The sequence below is a fragment of the Metopolophium dirhodum genome, chromosome 3, assembly GCF_019925205.1.
Source record: "Metopolophium dirhodum isolate CAU chromosome 3, ASM1992520v1, whole genome shotgun sequence".
Classification (NCBI taxonomy): domain Eukaryota; kingdom Metazoa; phylum Arthropoda; class Insecta; order Hemiptera; family Aphididae; genus Metopolophium; species Metopolophium dirhodum.
In genome coordinates, this window is record NC_083562.1 from 1,265,540 (window position 1) to 1,289,327 (window position 23,788).

The 23,788-nt window shown below is 31.1% G+C and overlaps 2 protein-coding genes across 2 annotated transcripts in view; one reads left to right on the top strand and one right to left on the bottom strand.

Moving 5' to 3' along the window:
* Nucleotides 1-23,788, top strand: part of LOC132941744 (lachesin-like) — a 211,489-nt gene that overhangs the window by 21,033 nt on the left and 166,668 nt on the right. The gene's annotated exons all lie outside the window — the stretch shown is intronic.
* On the bottom strand, nucleotides 17,240-22,189 carry LOC132941100 (ejaculatory bulb-specific protein 3-like). Its single transcript, XM_061008981.1, has 2 exons — nucleotides 21,779-22,189; nucleotides 17,240-18,280 (listed from the first exon to the last, which is right to left on the bottom strand). The coding sequence occupies exons 1-2, from the start codon at nucleotides 22,077-22,079 to the stop codon at nucleotides 18,096-18,098; spliced, it is 486 nt and encodes a 161-aa protein (XP_060864964.1). The 5' UTR covers nucleotides 22,080-22,189; the 3' UTR covers nucleotides 17,240-18,095.

Sequence of the window (23,788 nt, forward strand, 5' to 3'; positions counted from 1 at the left end):
ATAAGTGCTGAAATTAGTTTTTAAAAAAACTAAAAAAGGATTTTTAATTTAACTATAATTTTATTATAAATTGTACTTTATTTTAATTTATTTAATTTACAATAGTAATATTAACTCGGTTGCTACAGTTTCACATGATATATAAATACCGTTACCGCGATTGTCTTTTGAAGGTCAAATTAAAATAAATATAATGAATACGACGTCCATTTGGATGGATGGATGGATGGGAAAAAACGATAGTGAAATAATCAATAAATATCATCGATATAATATATGTATATATATATTAATATATATATCGATTATTAAAACTTATATAGGTATCGTCGTGGTTGTAGGTTTATTGAATGTCAACGAAATCAGGTTTTAGTAAAAGCTCTTCGTCATGCAAAACTAGAGATAAACCGGGTTCAGAATATACCAAGTTTATTCCTGTACGTCTAGATCGCGGACAAACAACCGTACAAAAAGACAAGATTCGAAGTTAAATAAAATCATTTAATAATAATAATAATAATAATAATAATAACCTTAAATATTTATAATACCAATTAGTAATGACTCATATAAAAATAATGTAAAGTATTCTTATAATAATATTTTTTAATTTGTTTGGAATCTATTGAACATAAATATGCTATACTCTCAACCCTGTTTAGTAAAATGTTCTTTTATTAGTTTTAATATTTTATTTACTTGACCAACTTGATAATGGTGCACAATTTCTGGCCAATGAAGAGTTTTTCATACCTTGAATACTGTAATCGGACATTGTGAGTAATACTCGATTTCCTACTTTTCCCATTACATCTTATTTACGTCATTTATTTCTGGTAAGAACCTACTTACATAATACTTAATTCTTTTTAGAGAATTCTAAATCCAAAAGGAATTAGGAATTACGTCTTTTTGTAGCATTAATAAGTAATTAAATAGAATATTGTATTCAGTTGAAACATTATTAGTAAATATTGTATTAACTTTAGAAAACAAAAAATACAACAAGCGATTGGTATGCTACTATGCTATATGAATTGATTTAATATAATTTTAGCATTTAAATTGGCATATTTATTTGGAATACAAAGTATAAATCTGTATATTTATATAAATTGCGGCGCTTACATAATATATTATTTATTAAAATGTATTATTTATTTTAGAGATAGTTTCCGCTGTTTGGTAAATTGTAGGTGTTTTTAAACACATTCTTAGGATTTAAAATGACTGAGTCGTATGAAACAAAATAATATTATTTACATACTCTGTTATACTGTGTTATACCATGTATACATGCATATTTTATTTAAATTAATTATTATACATTACATATTATTGTATTATTATGTACACGGTGAATAAGTTAAGAGTTTATAGGTGCTTACATACTTTTGAGTAGAATATATTTTAACATAATGTTAAATCTGGGACGATCTTCAGAGAAAAAATAATTACGTCACGCTCACGTTACTCGATATTTTTCTTATATAAAGAAAATCTATGAAAACATGTATTTTTACCTAACCATGAAATCGAAAATCTTACGAGAAATCAGTCAGAAAGATTTTATCGTGTATCTAGCCCATGTTAAAACATTGAATATTTCAATAATGAATACCATTTCAAGTTCAAAACATGATTTTAGCAACACGAAAGTATGGTATCGCAAACGATTTGAAGGGAATTTAAATAGTTGTAAATAATATACTGCAGATAAAACAAAATTGCAATTCTGTACTTTGTATATCTGTATATTATATTGAAATATACATATTATTAAAATATGACAATATAATATAATAATAGTTGTAGTGTATTTTTTTTATTGGTGCTTGATGAACAATGACAAAATAATTGCATTTAACATACAATATTATGTCTAGTAAAAAAAAAAAAATTACATTCTAATTCTATTTTCTAGTAATGATAATATGTAAATTATAGATCATTGACATAAATAATAGAATAATCACTGCACACTGCACAGATACTATAATAGTCTTTATAGACATATTTTTTTTTTTTTTTTTTTTATTGATCTGAAATATACATCGACAACTAGGCCATTAGTACACGAATTTTAGATTACATTGTTAGTATTTTAGCATTTACATGGTTACATTAAATTAAATTGTACAATTCTGTTTTTTTTAAGAATAAGATTAAGTTTTTAACGTCTTGTGGGTTTGGTCCTAGTGCTTGACAAATTTGTTCTGATATGTGGTATTGATTTCGATACATGTTGTATTTTTGACATTCTGTGATGACGTGGTTGACCGTTAAAAGTACATTGCACGCGTCGCTATAGACATATTTATAGTTATACACAATACGTATTTCAGTATGCCCAGTATATTACACGTTTAGTTTGGTGCGACTCATAAGGAAATGTAATTTCACGTCTATCGCTGCATAAATAACTATTATAGTTTTTTTCTGACCACGTCATGCACCGTGCACAGAACTTATGTGGTTTACGATATAATGTAGACAAGCGTAGGTAATGTATTGTTTATTTTAAGGGGGAAAAGTGAAAGGTATAACCTATAGGTAAAGTTTTACGGAGTGATTTTGAACTAAAGAAAATCTAAGACCCAAAACTTTGACAATATGAACCCTGTAACCACGGCATATATGGTAGCTACCATGTACAAACTTCCCTATGGATATTTTGATAACACTCGAATTCAATGGGGTGGGGGGAGGGGTGTGAAAAAGTATAGAAAACTTTGAATTCCCGTCTTCGACCGTTGTTGACTAATGTCTATTGCGTGTACAAGTACACACTCTGTCGTTTTTTCGCGATGTCCAGTCCGTGAAAAGCCTGTAAACGATTTAATTTCTAAAAAAATAAAACACATCACACTGTTGTATTTTACGACCAGCAATTTGTAATTCGGGCAATAGCCTCGTCGTTATTATGCGTATTAAATACCATGTTTATCAACGGTTTTGTGTTATGTATTTTTTTAGCGTAGTTTTATACCAGTGGAACTGTTTTACGTTATCTGAGCACGTAATTATCAGTTTAGGCCCCTAAATATAATTCTCAGTACGCCAGAGAGGCCTTTTATGCTCCAGGGGCTTGTTCCTTATGTTAATTTTAACTTACTATTTTTTTTTTTATGTAACTAAACCTTCAATTATTATTACTATAATGTTGGCTTCAAAATCAGTAGTTATATTCGTCTATTGTATATTTACAAAAATAAATTATGGTTTTAAATATAATATTATGTTTTGGATTCATCCGTGAACAACTTAAGGCTAGGGTGTTGTACTATTTACAAAGATTTATAATTTATTTTAGTTAGACAACTAATGAATTTAGTGGTGTTTTTTTCGTTAAGAGATTCTTTTCAGTTATTTGGTAAGAATAGGTTATTTCGTATATTTTAATTTTCTGGGCAATTTAAATTATGTGTTGAGTTGTTTGCATTGACACAAATCACAGGGATGCAAAGGGTGTTTAGCACCCTGTACTTTAATGCTAGCACCTCGAATCTCGTGAGAATCTTGTCCCTAATTCAAAATTTTTGTGAAGTAAGTTATATTTATAATAAAATAAGCTGAAAAGAATTAGATTTCATACAAATTCACACACTCATATACAATATTGGTATAATATTAAATCTTTAATTTATATTATTTTTTTAATAGAAATATCATATATATATAACGGTATTAGAAGAAGTATGAATATAAGAGGAGCGTGAGTGGTAAATCACCTCAAGGCTTTGCTTTCTTTAAAATGTTTGGTTGCTTAAGCTCCCCTAATTTTTTTGGGTAATTTGCGCCTATGAAACGCCAACTTGGAATTTATAGATTTTGGGTGGAGGATATAATATTCTGTTGATGATGAACGACTGAGTTAAATAAGAATTTCCGATTTTGGCACTTGCTACGGAGATTTCCTGTCTTATATGATGGAATGTCCCATTTTTAATATTTGTGTGGTTATTCCATTAGGTACTGTTCTAACATAAATATCACTATAAAAACGAATTTAAGATGTACACTTTTGATGTCACAGGATACGTGTAAATAGTCCGTGTAAATTTACGATTGGTGTTTTGCAGTATATAATAATTGAAATATAATAATACTTTGTTGATAATATTATCTAATCACATCGTAAAGATATAGACCTGATACTCAAAACCATATAACAATACGTCAATAGAGTTGGTAATTATTGTTTATACAATTCACATACATATAGTGTTTTTCAAATTAATGCTAAATGCTAATCTATCCAAACACAAATTAAAATATGGTTTTCGATTTATTTTATCGATATAATCATCCCATTTTGTTATTATAGTATTACAGTGATTGTTTATCGTTTAAAATAATAATTATTATTGATGGCTTTCCATTGTTATAAAAACCTTATGTGTTTAAACATGAACGTTCCATAGTATTTTATGAGCATATTTTATCAATATTTGGTATTATCTGATTGTTGATTTTCGTTAATCCCACGCAGTTTCGTTGATATTAATAATATAAATTCATTATTGCTATGTAAAGTTACTTCACGGTTAGGTACAATGTTTGAACATTAAAAAAAATATGTTTTTTATCTAATGGCCTGAAGTGGGAGGCTGCAGCTGATGGAATGTATGTGGATACGGCGAGGCCACGTCGATTGCCGTTTTGCATAAATAAATTTGCATTTAAAATATTCAGCCCAACACTTTTGCTGAGTTGATAAAATTGATTTATGTTCGATGATACCTGGGTGGTAACTTTAATCGTCGTCAAAACTTAAATGCGCAATGACCACAAATTGACATCTTTGCGTATTGGAGTGGTTTCACATTTTTAAAGTACCTTATATACGCCAAAAGTTTCGTAAAAGCTACACACACACACACACACACACACACACACACACTATTACATACATAGATATATATAAATTATATATAACTAGTATATAAGAGTTTTGTGAGTGTATCTCATACATTTTCCCTGTGGATTCTGTCTGTATACTCGTTTTTCGTCCACCGGGTCTTTGAGCGAGCATGGAAAATGGAAAAAAAAGTTTCGTTCTAGTCCCCGCCACGGGTCCGGAGACAGGGATAACTATGAATTATTTACTTCGGCAGCACAACGGACATCGGTCTCCCGCAGTGGGTTCGCACAAATGCCATTAATGTAACTAGCGGCGTTATTTCTTCAGAAATGCTCGCATTATTGTTTATGGTTTAGTATAAAAAGAAATTGGAGAGAATGAAATCTTCACTATAAATATATAACAATATGTATCTAATTGGACCGGTCAAAATATTACTATAATATGTTCCATATCACAAGATTTTCGAGTCAGAGATATATTAGTTTTCTGTTTGAATAATACGTACTCATTACTTATATCAACTGATATAAATATTATATAATTTAATTTGAAATGCATTCAAGTATTTTAAAAATATTATACAATAAAACCTATGTATATATAAGCACAGTCATATTGTGACCAGCAAAAGTGTTCGTTATACACCAAAGTGCATAATATTTTGTATGCCTACATTTTTTCCGGAACTTGTCATAATGTTATGTCCGTTCGAGAGAGGCGTCCGCTATACATATACTACAGGTATCCGCTAACACAGGTTTCACTGATATTCTATTTTGTTATTATGTACAGAGAAATAAATATTAAAGTGTTTAAAATGATTTGATAATTTGCACATGAAAGTGAAATTTAAGACCTATACCTATTTTTGCTGATTTTGTTTTCAATTTAGTCCCTAGGACAGATAAATCATTGTTTAGTGTAACATCAAACAAACAATATGCTTTAATTATATTATTTAAACGAAAAATTTGAATTATTTAGGATGATGATGGTGTATTTTACTTTTCACTTTTACAACAAGTGTACAAGTTAAATAAATGGACATGTTTATAAATGTATAATGTTTATATCATAGATCTATTAAATATATGGACAGAGCTTAGAAACAGAAGACAGGCGACGATATAAAGTGAACGAGAAAAGAAATAAAGTAGTAAAATACAGTGCGTCTACTGCCAAATAAAAAATTGCGTTACAATAAAATCTCGTCGATCGTTATATTTTATTGATAATGTGAAAAATCTTGATTACTCCACACTGATTACCACGATTTAAGGTAGGTAGTACTATTTTAAATCGTGCTGGTTACTGATTTAAAGAAAATGGAAGAAAAAAGTGTAGTATTTTCTCCATGAATTACTGTTTGATGTCCTTTCTCTCTCGGTTATATGCATTGATGGCGGGTGGAGTGGAGTGCGCCGTCCATAGTTTATAGTTACATGGTTTATATACACACAATTTGCACACCTTAATGGCCAAAACGTCGAGGAAAAACATGAAAACATCTATGAAGACGAATATTATAATGCGCATATTATAGTACAATTTTTAATAATACCACGTAATTTATGTACCGATCCAAGTACACGATGATGCGGTTTTAATTTCGGCAGTCTTTTCAAAGGACTTGGAGAAATAAGAGAATCATAATAATAATATACAATAGTACATAGATACTTATATTATAATACAATCTATAATATTATAAGATCATACAAATCGCTACGTGAACTCTATACTCTATAGTCACATTGGAAAATACCAACCAGGCTCGACGTGTTATCTACCCACATGTGCATACATTATGTACATTCGTATCGTGTACATAATATGGGAAACACTAGTAGACACCCTTAAGGACAATGGGATTTCGTCGTTTTTCAGCTCACCCCTCTCGTCCGTCCCCCGGCGAGCGCAGTTGGAAATCTCGTACTATTTACTTTGCTCGCGCCCCGCGACACATATATCAAGTAGATTTTTCCGCGACGCGTTCGGGGCGACAAAAGACGATTTATTGCAGCCAACACCTGGATTAATAGGTTTTCCCAGATACTGCTGCTGCGGGACGGCAGAACAAAATAATAAGAATGAGAAAAAGAGGCGAGATAATTCTACGTTTTTTCATCGGCTCGTCCTCTCCGCCTCGCGTATACTTTCGCACACTGTATATACGCATTATATTATTATATGTTTGTGTGTTTATATATAAGTATCGATGTAGGTACACCCGGCCCTCACTGGTCACGTTAACTTATTCAGCACAATTTATCACGGCGGTCGGGTGTGCGTTAAACAAACTAACGCCCCGCCGAAACGCATCATACTATAACAATATATTATATTCACTTTTATAGTTTAATGTTTATTCTTATAATATATAACTAACGTTAAGAGGACGTTACCCATGCATTTGTTGTTTCCGTCTTACAAATGTGCCATATAGCAAATGTTCGTTCATTAGTTTCGATCGTGTGTAGTTTGCTATTAGTGCGAATCGACCCATCGTCAAACTCATAGGTAAGAAGACCCTTATCCATAGATAATAGCAAAATGAATATTATTCATACATATAACGTAACTTAACAAACGACCTCTTGCGAGAGTGAGACACCGACTTCCTCTTTTCCGAATTAAAGTTTACGGGCGTTGTATACATTAGCATGGTCATATTATTCATTCTTCTATAAATTATCTATGACATTATCTGTGCTTAAGCATCGGATTTTTACTCAATATGACAATTGAAACTACAATTATAGCTGACGAACATTTCGTATAGCGGACGTCTGTAAGACTGAGAAAACATACGCATGCGTCCTATTAAACGAGTGCACGTAAGATTGTGCAAAATCCGTAATGCAGCTGATGTAATAATAATTACTGTCGGCCGTGATGGGACGACGCGATTCGAAGTCACAAAGTCGGTGTGCACGTCTGCGTAATATCGTGCGACATATTGTTTCATAAAAGTCGTGCATGATGCGACTTTCTTCACCGGCCCCGAGAAGTCGGAGCATATAATAATTTATATCTGGTTTTCGGCCGAAACGCTATCGTTTCGGTGCTGTGGATTCCGACAGAAGTTCGCGGACGAGAGGACGGCGAACAGGTGGCTCGGGCGCGACGGGGTCGTTCTGGGACGGGAGAGGGAAATCAAAATTCTTATAATATCGCCACGACGTCGGTGATTTGTACGCGCGAACGGCAGATAGGCGCACGCCAGCGGACGATCGTTAAAAGCGAGCCCCGTGTAATATAATATAATGATATTATTATTTAAGTATATTGGATAACAGGCACGGCGGCCGTGCACTTAGTCCGGGCAATGTTAATGAAATTGTACAGAGATCTAAGACCCTCCCTCCCCCCCCCTCCGTGGTGGCGGCGGCGGCGGCGCGGGCGTACTCTCCGCCGCCGCAGCCGTCGTTATCCGCGTTTAAAGCGCCTAATCTTTTAGGGTTCTGCAGAGACGCACTGAATATACGACCGTATAATACGTATATAATATGTATATAATACAATATATTATATACGCGTATTGCATAGCACGATAATACCTTATACGGGCGCGAATGTAAGTTCCTGCACATTACCGGGTAAAGGATCTTACGGCGTTTAACAAAAGCAGACGTGTACGCTTTCTCGGATGGTATTATAAAAACGATAGATATAAACGCGCAAAGTTGCCGCGTGTTATGGTTTATTTCAAAATACATATGGAAATTCTTGCGCCGGTTATATTATGATAATATAGACATATTGGATACGATATCACCGTAAAGGTCGCTTCGATTACTATACGGCTTTTGCCACTGATTTCTAAAAGTAGCATGATACGTGTGTTTTAATGTTATACAAATATTATCTTAGACAATATGATATGTTGTAATGAATTGATGTTATCATTCAGATACAGTCACGCTTCTGAAAATATAATATCATATACATACATACCTACCGACTACATATACCGACAATCGAATAAAATCACCTGTGAGAGGTTTTTCATTTTATTTTATTCGTATGCAAAAATAATTTTGAGGTAATGGTTATACTATAGAAGTTGTTCATATTAGAGCAGGTGGTTAAAAAGTAATTATTAAATTGTATTTATTATTATACGTCTTTAATTGTTGTTTTAATCGAATTGATCATAATCGTTTCAAACAGTAAATGCAGAGAAATATATCATATAAAAATAAAGAAAAATAATATCGTTATAAAACCAGTACATTCAGTACTCAGCTCAGAATCAAATAACGCCGCCGAGTTCCGTCTCTATCGGTACTTTATGAGAAATCACGGTTTTGCGTACAAATAAACGGTGTTAATCCGAAAACTGTGTGCACTTAATAATGTGTCATAAATATGAATATTTGTGGAAAACACGCATAATATCTCACCTATACAATATAATATTACACTTGAATGGAAACTTATGCGGGTGACTGATCTAAGCTACTCGTGTAGAAACCTCGTACCTATATACATTTTAGACTTTGAGCGGAGCGTAGATCTTACAATGATGTGTTTTTTTTTTTTTTGTCAAAAACATTTCTTTTAAAGGAAAAAATAATATGTTCCGATCATCGACTCCGAGTTACTGGTCGTGAAATGGATCTGGTTTGTACGTTGGGGGTTCGAAAGTAGACATTTTGCAGCACTTTTCAAAATAATTAAGAAAAACAAAAAAAAATAATTTCCAAAAACGAAAATGTCTTGAAAATTGTACAGTTTTCAAAATAACATTATGTTTCTTTTTTGTTTTTGTTATATTTCAAAAACAAATATCGATGAGCTTTGAAGTTTTTATTAAATGTTGATATAGTATGCGTTTTCATGGCATGATTGAAATTTTAAAACATTTTTGAGCTATTTAAAGTCATTTGATGTTTTGTATTTAACATAATATAAATAATACAATTTTTGTTTGATAATGTTTAAAATTGTTACATTTTACATAAAATAATTGACCACATGTAATTTAAAATTGTTTAATAAAAACTTGAAAATTTAATACAAGGTTTCTCACATTTGTTTCTTACAGTAACTGATAAATATCCAACATATTATAATAATGTCACAGTTATTTTTATAAACGCTTAAATTTTAAATTTTAACGAAACGTATCAAAATTGTGAATCATTTTGTCGACACGCCCGTTTCCGTACTCAGCTCATTTTTGATCGTATCCGAAAATGTAACATTTAGTTCAAATGTCATCAAATTGACACGTCATCCATTGTAATAATCTACTCAATGACAAGGTGCACTTGACATCTGGTATACAGGTAGATGGTGGTTACCCATACTTGTCCTCTTTTTCTAAATTATTGTAATCATAAAACGACTACGTGTATTAGGTCAAGTTTTTTTCTGCTAAATCCATCGATGCTTGTCGTTCGCTGTGGCTTTCTTTCTTGGTGGCATAATTTTTCCTTTTTATCCATGTCGACTTCATAAAATCGTTTGAGACTTTTAAATATTTAAATGTCTTGTACGCGTGTAATTTATTCTGATTCTTGGAAAAAAAACAATACTCAGTTTTACAAATTTAATTATTCAAAGAACAATAATATGAACTGCTTGTAAATTCTCTGAAATATTATAAACGCGTTATGACAGCGGTAGACTATTTCACGCCCCATTAATATTTTAATATAGTTTCTAAATATTAAATATATTATTTTATTTTACCTATGTTACAGTAATATAATTAATAATTTTATAATTATATTCGATAACACGCTTTATTTTATTTTGTTTTCATCGCACATTGATCGTTGTACCGTGCATACATTTATGTTATGTGAGAACGGTCGTTAAGGTACAACCAAAACTCTAAAATTTTCGACCAGAATAATATTATATCAGTGTACAAGTATGTGCGCGTATTGGGTCATTTATAAGATATATTTGACATAAATCGTGATTGACGGTTGTTGTCATTATGCAAACTGAAATTATGTTATTATCTCATTGAGACGCGTTTATCGAGAAATTAATAATAATTGTTTGTCGAATATCATAATTTTATATTTTTTTATGGAATCGTATAATAAAATGGACAGAATCGGAATGATTGTAATAAAAAAAAAATCTTATATTTGGCGGCTATTCTTGCATGTTTTTCGAAAAGTTCTTAAGTCACAAACCGTGTTTGCGTATTCTCAAAGGAGTGTAATGCCTATAATTAACCTTAGTTTGCACCGAACTGGATGGAAGTAACATTTTAAGTGGTCGAGGTAGAAGATTTGTTTTCTCAGTCTGTCACTTGAGTAACGTATAGCCAGATGAATCGTGGTCCGTACTTTGTGGTCCACGGTTATTACTCCCAAGTCGAGTTTAATGTGTGTGTGTTTGTGCGTGCAATATATATATCAAATAATAATAATTATAACTGTAAAAAAATGAAAAAATTCTGACTTTTGTTGGACGCTTTGTGTTTTTCTTACATAGATTTTATTTGTATATAATAGTTTTTGGTGAGTATAATATTCAAATACGACAACCTTAGTCCATACCCTGTGCATGTATGACAACAAGGAACTTTTGAAAGAATATTTGTCCGTTAAATGTAAATATATAATGGTGGATGTTCTAGTTCAAACGTCATAACAGGACTTAATAGTTGGAGTATCAAACTCGTGAAATTGAAGATCACGACTCACGATAATAATATAATATAGTATTGTAATGATATATGTGACTCATGTAAGAAAATCCGTGGAAATAAATCTGATACCCTTACACAAAATATCATAAAATCCAGTTGTACAGATTTAGCTGTAGTTCGACAAATATTAAAACGATTTTCATATAATCGTATATTATTTTGTTCAAGGTATATATTTGTTCGGAATTCAACTATGGTTGATGTATGAACAATATTTGAATAAGTGCACGTTACTTTTAAATTCCCCTGACAGATCAGCGTACAAAACCATCGACCACTATAAAACCGTTCTAAAAGTAACCGGAAACGATTACTTTGTTTACTATAAGTTGACTTCAACTTTTCCGCTTTCAGTTGAAGCATTGCATTTTAGAAATAAAATTTTAAAAAAAACTATGAAAATAGTAGCATGAATGGTAGATCTTGAACACTAAGTATACAAATCACCGATGACACTACATGTGTAAGTACACATGACATAAACCTAAAATCTAGAATTTAAAAGTTGCTCTTTATGTCAAATACAAAACATTTTGATAAATAGATACCACACAGTATAAATTATACATAATCAACTATTAAACAATCAATAAGAATCAACTCGTGTGTATGGATAACATATGTGTTAGGACAAAAAACATATATTAATATATAATTTCACAGTTTTACAATTTGACTAATTTATATTAAGTATATTATATTGATTCGTGAAAAGGTTTTTAGTTGAGCAGTACACGATACACACAATATTATACACCATAACTGTTTCGAACACAAAACTTTAAACCAAGATAATAATTTATTGAACGATAAGCCATGTAGGTAGGCACTTAGAGGCATCTAACGTGAAAATATGATTAGTTTTGGTAAAGATTTAAATTAATACCAATAATATTATAATGATAATAAATCGATTGAGTTGGTGCATATTTGTTCAGACATGAATATATATGCTTGATTATAAAAAATCAATAATTATTCAGATTTTCTAGTTGGAAAAAAACTTTCTAAACTTTCTATATACACATAATGACGAGAAAACTAACTACTGAAGGCCAAAGGTTCGAATTTATAGATAACAGAAAATGTGATAGGAGTGTAATACTTTAATCGATAATATGAAGTCTCATATTCTGAGAATAACTATATTATATAAAAAAAGTCATTGACATCAGAGCAAAGATAGACCGCACGATTGTTATAACATAATTTTCAATACAGTTGAAAGAAACAACAGGTTTCACATTTTCACATTACAATTGAAAATTCCTGGTAAATCATAATGTATTGCTTTGTATACAATAATTATATAGAACAAGTTGCCTATAAATTAAACCTCTTCAGTACCCAATCAAAGTGAGTCATTTAAAATGAGACAAACTTAATAACGGTGTAAGATATAGTGTGGTTCGGCTCGATGATCGATATTAAACACTGAGGCTTCATCACAGAATCCTTTGTTTAAAAAAATGTGTTATGCTAAAAATACTATCAATAGTCAACCATAGTGTGCTTTTTTAATTTACATAACATGATTAATCAAATATAAATTCAGAAGTTGATTTAAGATGAACACTTAATAATATATAGTTATAATATTATAGTGTTCAGTCAATATATCTAGGTAGGGGGAATTTAAATTTATAAAAGGTCCAGTATTATAATTTGTCAATAAATATATTGTCTAAAAACCATCGGAATTCGTGTTAAAAAGCGTCTTATGATTTAATTTACAAACACGTAATATATGAAGAGCATCGTTGGGGTGCAAATCTACACGCTAGCATCTCGCAAATGACGCCCCTTAATTTAAATGCTATTAAAAATATACGTTTTTAAAAAAATTCTTTAATCTGTAGGACGATTTTTAATGGCACTTAACACAATCTCATTAATAACCTATTATTATTATTATGACGACAACGACCGTGACGGGTTCGAATAGTATTTGTCAGTCACGACGATGATTGCAGCTATGAAATGAATAGTGTAAATAATCAAATTTAACCACTGCTACGTTTCTTTTTTACAGCTGTGGTCTCGAAGGGGCTGAATACGTACGTACAATAATAATAATGAATTCACGCATCCAATTGTTGTCCACCGTTATCGTAGCTTTTCTCCGGAAAAATGAATTTCCCGACTCAAGTAGCCATCTGTCCGAGTGTCGACGCTGTACATCGTCTAATAAGACTATTCAACACAATTTCAAGAGTATACAATAACATATACATTTGCAACAAGTGTGCACAATATTTAAATGCGCAAACCGTGTATATTAGTGTAGTTAAATATTTTATTGATATAAATAATCGTGATTACTTCACACTGATTACTACGATTTGAGGTAGTACTATTTTAAATCATGCTGGTTACTGATTTAAAGAAAACGGAAAGAAAAAAGTGTAGTATTTCCTCCATGATTTACTACTTGATGTCCTTTCTCTCTCAGTCATATACTCACCAAGCATTGATGGCGGAGTGGAGTGGAATGCGTCGTCTGTAGTTAATAGTTATATGGTTTATATACACAAAATTTGCACCTTAACGGCCAAGACATTGAGGAAAAACATAAATACATGCATGAAGACGAATTATAATGCGCTTATAGTACAATGTTTAATATAATATACCTACCTCGTAATTTATATACCGACCCAAGTACACGATGGTGTGGTTTTAATATCGGCAGTCTTTTCAAAGGACTTGAAGAAATAAGATAATTATAATAATATACAATTATAGTGGATATTAGGTACCTATATTATAATACGACCTATAATATTATAAGATCATACAAATCGCTACTTGAACTGTATAATAGTCAATAGTCACATTGGAAAATACCACCCAGGATCGACGTGTTATCTACCCACACGTGCATACATTATAATATACAGCGCCGTATCATGTGTACAATACGGTAAACACTATAGTAGACACACTTAAGGACAATGGGATTTAGTCGTTTTTCAATAATAATAATAATGAATCCGCTCAGCCAACCGCGGTCCACCGTCATCGTTGCTTTTCTCCGGAAAAATGTTTTCCCGACTCAAGTAGCCGTCTGTCCGAGTGTCGACGCTGTACATCGTCTAATAAGACTATTAAACACAATTTCGAGAGTATTTCCATAGTTAATAGTTATATGGTTTATATACACAAAATTTGCACCTTAACGACCAAGACGTTGAGGAAAAACATAAATACATGCATGAAGACGAATTATAATGCGCTTATAGTACAATGTTTAATATAATATAACTACCTCGTAATTTATATACCGACCCAAGTACACGATGGTGTGGTTTTAATATCGGCAGTCTTTTCAAAGGACTTGAAGAAATAAGATAATTATAATAATATACAATTATAGTGCATATTAGGTACCTATATTATAATACGACCTATAATATTATAAGATCATACAAATCGCTACTTGAACTGTATAATAGTCAATAGTCACATTGGAAAATACCACCCAGGATCGACGTGTTATCTACCCACACGTGCATACATTATATACAGCGCCATATCATGTGTACAATATGGTAAACACTATAGTAGACACACTTAAGGACAATGGGATTTAGTCGTTTTTCAATAATAATAATAATGAATCCGCTCAGCCAACCGCGGTCCACCGTTATCGTTGCTTTTCTCCAGAAAAATGTTTTCCCGACTCAAGTAGCCGTCTGTCCGAGGGTCGACGCTGTACATAAGACTATTAAACACAATTTCGAGAGTATTTTCATAATTAATAGTTATATGGTTTATATGCACAAAATTTGCACCTTAACGACCAAGACGTTGAGGAAAAACATAAATACATGCATGAAGACGAATTATAATGCGCTTATAGTCCAATGTTTAATATAATATAACTACTTTGTAATTTATATACTGAGTACCAAGTACACGAGGGTGCGATTTTAATTACGGCAGTCTTTTAAAAGGACTTGGAGAAATAAGAGAATCATAATAATATACAATTATAGTGAAATAGGTACCTATAATATTATAAGATCATACAAATCGCTACGTCAACTGTATACTATATTCACATCGGAAAATACCAACCAGGCGCGCTCGACGTGTTATCTACCCACACGTGCATACATTATAAACATATCCATATAGTGTGTACAATATGGGAAACACTATAGTAGACACACTTAAGGACAATGGGATTTAGTCGTTTTTCAATAATAATAATAAGAAGAATCCGCTCAGCCAACCGTGGTCCACCGTTATCGTAGCTTTTCTCCGGAAAAATGAATTTACCGACTCAAGTAGCCGTCTGTCCGAGTGTTGACGCTGTACATCGCCGAATAAGACTATTGAACACAATTTCGAGAGTATTTCCATAGTTAATAGTTATATGGTTTATATACACAAAATTTGCACCTTAACGGCCAAGACGTTGAGGAAAAACATAAATACATGCATGAAGACGAATTATAATGCGCTTATAGTACAATGTTTAATATAATATAACTACTTTGTAATTTATATACTGAGTACCAAGTACACGATGGTGCGATTTTAATTACGGCAGTCTTTTAAAAGGACTTGGAGAAATAAGAGAATCATAATGATATACAATTATAGTGAAATAGGTACCTATAATATTATAAGATCATACAAATCGCTACGTCAACTGTATACTATATTCACATCGGAAAATACCAACCAGGCGCGCTCGACGTGTTATCTACCCACACGTGCATACATTATAAACATATCCATATAGTGTGTACAATATGGGAAACACTATAGTAGACACACTTAAGGACAATGGGATTTAGTCGTTTTTCAATAATAATAATAATAATAAGAATCCGCTCAGCCAACCGTGGTCCACCGTCATCGTAGCTTTTCTCCGGAAAAATGAATTTACCGACTCAAGTAGCCGTCTGTCCGAGTGTCGACGCTGTACATCGCCGAATAAGACTATTCAACACAATTTTGAGAGTATAAAATAACGTGTACATTTGCAACAAGTGTGTACAATATTTAAATGCACAAACCGTGTATATTAATGTAGTTAAATATTGACTGTTTTCGAGCTGCAGCTTATGCAGACAGTATAATATTATAATAGTGTTCAATGTACATTTATTTTTAATGAGATAAAAACATTAAGACATAGTATATGCATTGCACTTCAACAGACCGGCTACCTCTAAAGCCACATTTATTTTAATTAAATTTTAGAAATTTAGCTGTTCGTAGAATAATAATTTGAAATCGATTGTTTTTTTTTTTATGAAAGGCGCCTGGACTAAATTGACATTCTTCTTTGTTTATTTGTGTTTTTTTTATTTTTATTGTTATTAAAATGCCCTTTTTCTAATTATAAACACAGACTACACTACAGCATTTGCAATTTTATCGAGTACGACATAATACTATGTTTTTTTTTTCAAATATATAACGCCATTCTTAATAATATCGGAGTATTTATGAATATTTTCTTTTTTTTTTTAAATATTTTTCCTGTGTTTGTTCATATTATATTTTTTAAAACGTCGATCCCTTTTTGTGTACCATAATTGTAGCTTTTATTATTGCGGAAGTCTACAATTCATTTTATCTCTTCACTACACGCATGCGAGTGTGGAGACTTAAAATAATAATGATATTACGGCCAGTAATCCATTGGGTATTCATAAAGTCAATGTTTTCAGAAAAAAACTTAACATTTTTCAATGTATGTAAATATTAAAATCAAGTATTTACAATTTAAAAAAAACCTAATCAAAATGTATTGCAACAATGAATTAAACAATATTATGATTATTTTTAAGACTTTTTACATTGGATTAGCTATTATATTGGTTAAAAATAATATTATTTTACGAGTAGGTACTTAAAAAGAATTATAATATTATAAAATATTATTTTACACTTTTGTCGACTTACATACAATGTAAATTCCAAGTATTTATAAACAGAAATATATAATTATTATTGTCAAACACAATAAAACCCACGATAAGAGTTGTTTTAAATGTATTTTAGGGGGACGGAGTGGCCGAGCGGACTAAGCCGTCGGCTGCGACGCAGCCGACCCGAGTTCGATACCTTAGCCGCGGGCGGCATTTTTCTTCGGGCAAGTCACGGTGTCCAGAGAACAAGTGCCGCCATCCCCCAACCCCCGGGGCACGGCAGAAACCTACGGGTGCCCCATTAGAAATTCTACCAAAACAAAACACACACGTGTACCAACCTACCCAATTTAAAAACTTACAGTGCCCTCCCCCACACCCAATGGCCCATGTTGCCGCGGGTTACCCAATAAAAACAAAAAAATATATTTTATTTTAGTAATAATTCCAATATTATATTGTAAATATTATAATTATAAGCTGTTTCATTTCATATAACCTACATACTAGTATATAATAATAACAAAAATAATAATACCTATATTCCATTAGATAATCAAATCACAATAATTTATTTAATTATAGACGGTTACATCCAGCTGGGAACCTCGTTGTAAAAATATCTGAATTATCATGTCCCAGGTTTATTTTTAAAAATCTAATCTGTGTTCAAGTTTTCTAAGAATTTCTTCTGGTATTTTCCCTCCGGGTCAAAAAATTTGCTAACTTGTTTGTACTCATTTGGACGTCGAGCTTGAATCGCCTCCATGGATTTTTTGATAATGTTTTTTTGCACTTTGGTACATGACGCGCAACTATCTTTGACCAGTGCAGGTAACATTTCTGTAAAAAAAGATGCGAAACAAATCAGTTTAACGTAACTATAAATTATGATAATTTTCTCGAAGATGGATAGATAGCTCGAAAAAAAAAACAATGAATGATATCTATCTACTCGAAGCATATAAAGAGTTAGTATTTTAGTAAGAATCACAATCCAATGGGAATATCTAAGTACCTACATGACTTCTGATTTTGACAAAAAGTAATTCTTAGATTTTTTTACGAATATGGTTAATATTAGAAACAAAAATAGGTTATTAACCCGGTACTGAAATCAAAGGTATGCACTCATTTCAATATCGACTTAAATATATTACGTTTGAATTAAATCTACTGATCGATAAAATTGTATTGAAAAAAAAAATAACCAGCAGGGTTGACAATTTCGGGGAAGATCAAAGGAATAACAAACAAAAACAGTAAAAAATTACAATTATTTTTCAATAATTTTTTTATATTAAATTCAGTCAAGCGTCTCTTAATTCGGGCATTTTTACATAAATATAACTATATTATTTTATATATTTTAATAATTTTAAAAGTATTATAAAATCTTACCTTACCAAAGGATATTTGTTATAGTTATATTCATCATTAGATGCTTGATAATAATTTTAGTAGAAAAAAAATGTAATTTTGTTCAGAGTAAGTTACTACCTATATTATATCTAATAGATATATATAGGTACTGTTGAACTACTGATGAAACCTTTTTAAGTAGTTTTTACATTCTAAGAGGAATAAGGAAGTTATAAAAAAAAATCACTAAAATGCTTTGTTGACACCCTTTAACATTGTTCAAAATATTTAAAAAATAATTAAAGGCTCGTTTATATTTTATACATTATATTCACTTTACATTTAATTATTTTTGACAGTTATCAACGATTTGTTGAATAATTGTTATTTAGTACCTACACACAATATTTATTTATTTTGTTGTATTAATACAATACAAATCAAAGGATTATAATGGAACCCATCGATTTCAACGATATAACATGAATTCTCCCGGATACAGTTTACATATACGCAATACCTATATAATATTATATATTGCATTTGAAACCTTATTTTTGTTTTTTTATGCAGTAGTTGTGTATTTTTAAACGGAAATCTTGCAAAATATTTGAATATTTAAATGAAATTCACTACCTATTATTTAGTTTTATGATGCGTAAACTATAATTATTCATTCCCGAAATTTCTGAACGATTCTCGTAAATTTCTACACGTACTGTAGTGAATTTCCCATCCCAACATTTCAGTAAATGTGTGATTGGTTTGTTTTTTTATTTACCCCTCTTATTACGACGTGGTGAAATAACAATTTTTCGGCTAGTAATCAATTATTGTAGTCGAAAATTACAAGGCATAAGTATAAATTACTAGTGTTTATTTTTAACACATAAACGTTTCCGTAACAAATTATCACAATGTCTCATAAAATATATAATAACCGTAAAAATTATACGAATGTATAGTCTTCGCGAGTTAAACGTGTGGAGTTTTAATACCGCAGCTGAACAAGCTTTGCATACTTATATAATCCCCTTTATTATATTATCATGTATACATATAACATAATATTACATAGGTAGTTCATAAAACCGTCGACAGTTTAATTTTTGATTACATTTGCCGTGTCACATAATCTATATTGGAGGCACAAGGTATTATAAATTATTAATATTATGATAATTCACTGAATGTTTATTTAGTCCTAATATTATTATTGTCGGGGGTATAATGCTCGTCTTACCGATAATCGTATTCAGTTTTTACATTTTTTTTTCCCCATAAAACATTAATATTTTATGACGCGGTTACGTAAACTATGGTTTCTTTGCTTTTAAAGCGAACACGATAATAATACATTTTTACGTCATGATAAACCATTAGGATGTGCACCCTCCCCCTACCGCCATTGAGCTAAATACCTATAGTGTTAATATTATCAAGTGATAAATTGTAATCGGTATTAATGTAAATTATTGTTATAATATAGTATAACTACGCAGCCGACGTGTCACATGATCAATCTCAGCATAATCAATCATTTTAACTACCGAGCGAGTTAAAGTTTTTAATCATGTGAATATTAAACAAATGGAACTTTTTACAATCGATTAAATAGAGTTTAAAACGTCTATCGGAGTTTTGTTTTTCTCTTAATACAAGAGAGTTACGTCTAGCGTAAAGATCAGTAAGAAGTTGTGTACAAGTATAAAAGTAGGATCCCGTTCGGGTCGTTAGCCAATAACAAGCGAAATGTCTTTGCTTGTTCATTCGAGTTCACCAGCAAACTTCTCCTAGGTTGAGAATCGGGAACTGGCAAAATTGTTAGTGTACTATTTGTTCGTCGCGTATCCAAACATTCCGCACTACATAATAACTGTTTTATATACGGAAATTATTTAAACTTTAAAAAAATAACTCGCGTATTTTCATCTGATAGAATAACATAATATTTTACTATTTTATCATCGATTATTGTGATTGTCCGTTGATGTTAGCAACATTATTGCCTCCAGTATGTCACCCCGGTCACCCAACATCATTCAAAGTAGAGCTCATTCAGATTTAAGGTTCACACAAATCGGAATCAAAAGTATAAACATTTTCAGGAGAGACATTTTAAACTTCATACTGTAATATTAATATCTTCTTTCGTAATGAACGGTTTGTCGAATCTAAAAATTATCAAAGTGTTGTTCTGCGTTAAACGTTGACATTTGTGTTTTATTCTAATCAAATCTTAACGTAAAAAAAAAGAAAACAATAGTGTCAAAAAAATTCCGTCAAGAACCAAGATAATCTATGTTCTACAAATAGAACCTTTTGGTTGTTATTATTATATTTTTTCCCCTTAGTTAGAACTACTTAATTATTCTCAATTAGAATTAAGATGTACGTTTTAACTATGATGTTGCTGCGTTTAAAATACAAGCAATTTGGAATTGGCTTTTCTTTAAATAGATATTTAATTTATAACTTTATAAGTGTTTTTGCTTGTGAGTAGAAAGTCAGTGGCTGATTCGAGGAGTACTCGATGATCGTTCATACCTTTTGGTTTTTTTTTTTTTAATTGTTTCTAAATCGGCATATAATAACTTGATTTATTAAATTTTACTAAAATATGTGGTGTTTTGATTATTTTGTCAATACAAATTGTCGAATTTAAATAATATTATGTTTACAGCAAACTATAATGATTGATGACTAAAATGTCAATATATTGAAATATGTATTGGCTATGCTTACAAATGGCTTTACATAATTTATTCAAATTATTTATACTCGTACATCGTACTACATAACTACCTGCAAATACGGAATATATATTTCTCGAAACGTCTATAATAATATATAGCTGGTACTAGTTATTAAATACATAATTTACCGTAATTTAGGCACAATATATTTTAACTAAATAGTATATATCGCTAGCGAAGTTATCGTACTTTCAGTAATATTACGTGTCGCCCACACTCTTACTTTTCATTTCCCTCAGTTGGGCCGTACACGGTCCTTCGTTCAGAAAACATTTGACGTTGTTCGACATCAACCTGTGGTTGTTCAACATCTGGTCTACGTCGATTTTCTCCAACATTGACAAAAATTTCTTGAGGTCCTCTCGGACGACCGGATGATGGTCTTCTTCTTTGTCCACGACCTTTGCAGCATCGTCTTCTTTCTTGTTCACGACCTTTGCAGCATCGTCTTCTTCGGTCGCGGAGAACGACACACTGACCACGGCCATGAGCACAAACACGGAAACAAACAGCTTTGAGACCATCTTGTTATCGTTTTTGGTATAAACTAACTCGCACAGACTACGTTTACCGGTGTAGATGAAACTCGGATGAAGTTAATACACTCTGTAAAATCGCTGTACCGTCGTGCGGCCGTATTTATACATACCTTTTATGCGTCTGTACAATTTTCGAGGACAGGTGTCGATCATCATCTGGTTCGGACGATGGTGGCAAATTACTCAAATTAAAGTCCTCCCATCCGCGTCGTCATACACAAAGTTTGATAGGAATCTCGCGACCTCGAGTACACAGATAACAATATAATATAGGTATACCATTTATAATATTCATACCATCAAACGCGAATCGCATTAAATTATTTTAATCGTTACTTGTAATTTATTATTATTATAAAAAACATTACACAGGTTTTTCATTAGGTAAGCAATCTAGCTGCACAATACCTACATTTTTCGTCTTCCACATAATAATATTATATTATAATGTATGTTATATTATATTTACGCATCACACCATGTTCAACGATCGTATAATGAGTCGACTCGATGGCAAATGATAAAAATAATAAAATTATTCTAATGTGTGAATCCGTTGCATTGCTCATGTTATACCGATCGTTTTGAAATGATAAGTAATAAATATTGAAAACAGTAGTTCCTGGTGTTCTTAGTGATTTTTTTTAACAATATACAAACATTAATTTTCTAGTTGTTTATTTTTGTTATTAAACATTTAAATTTTTACATGGCTATTTTTACCAGTACGTGATCTTTTCTCAGTTTTATTAGAACATAAAAAAATATGTATAAAAATCGACTTAAAAAAAGACAATTTACAAACAACGACGTCTTTAAAAACTTTATAATTGTTTATATTTTGTGCACTAATAATAACTACCAAAACAAATTTTGGGAATTAAAACCTTTTTTAATAAAAACAAATCATAATTTGTATGTATAGTCACAAGTCATTTTAATTTTTTATTTTGCACCCTACTTATTCATAATTAATGACTTAAAAATAAAGGCAGATAATTTTAATTTATTTAGATCAAAAATGTTACCCTTCTTTTTAACGTGACATAAAAAACCGATGACTTTAATTTATTTTTACGTTTCATTGATACTTCGTTTTTGTTTTTAATTGTTCGTTAATTACAGTGAAAAAATATGTTTTTTCTTAAATAATATTATTTAATGATTATATTGGTAAAAAACTATAAAATCAAATTATTCACGTAGTTAATTTATCCGTTTTTGTGATTTATTAAATGCATGTATACATTGTATACCGTAATGTACACCTAATTAAAATTATTGTATTGTATACTTCTTATTCTTAGTGCTTATCTTAAATATATACCAGTTGTATGATAACAGAAAATGATATATTTTCAATTTGACTTACTGTACCTATATACTATTTTAATTTTCGAACCAAATGTATTCAATAGTTTAAAGCATTAATTTGATGAAGTGAAAAGGGTGGCTCTACTCTCCGATTGAATTATAGAAGTAAACGCGTGAAAATATCAGAAACACTGACAAATGTAACGCTTTCAATCCAATTTCTTCTATAGTAAAATAAATTTTGTGTAGGTAGTAGGTACCATATATTATATGTGTGCGTGCGCGTTCTTCAGCGGATAGTGGTTCTTAAACCACGGTTTAAGATCGTATAATTGCCATTCGTTTATGGTAAAATACTAAATTGGTTTATCCGACGGTCA

What these genes read in the sequence shown, in the direction of transcription:
- LOC132941100 (XM_061008981.1), bottom strand. Translation starts at nt 22,079, where the DNA reads ATGGTCTCAAAGCTGTTTGTTTCCGTGTTTGTGCTCATGGCCGTGGTC. An exon ending in CCAACTGAGGGAAATGAAAA is followed by an intron (nt 18,281 to 21,778) that starts GTAAGAGTGTGG and finishes CTTTTTTTACAG; the next exon opens with AAATGTTACCTGCACTGGTC.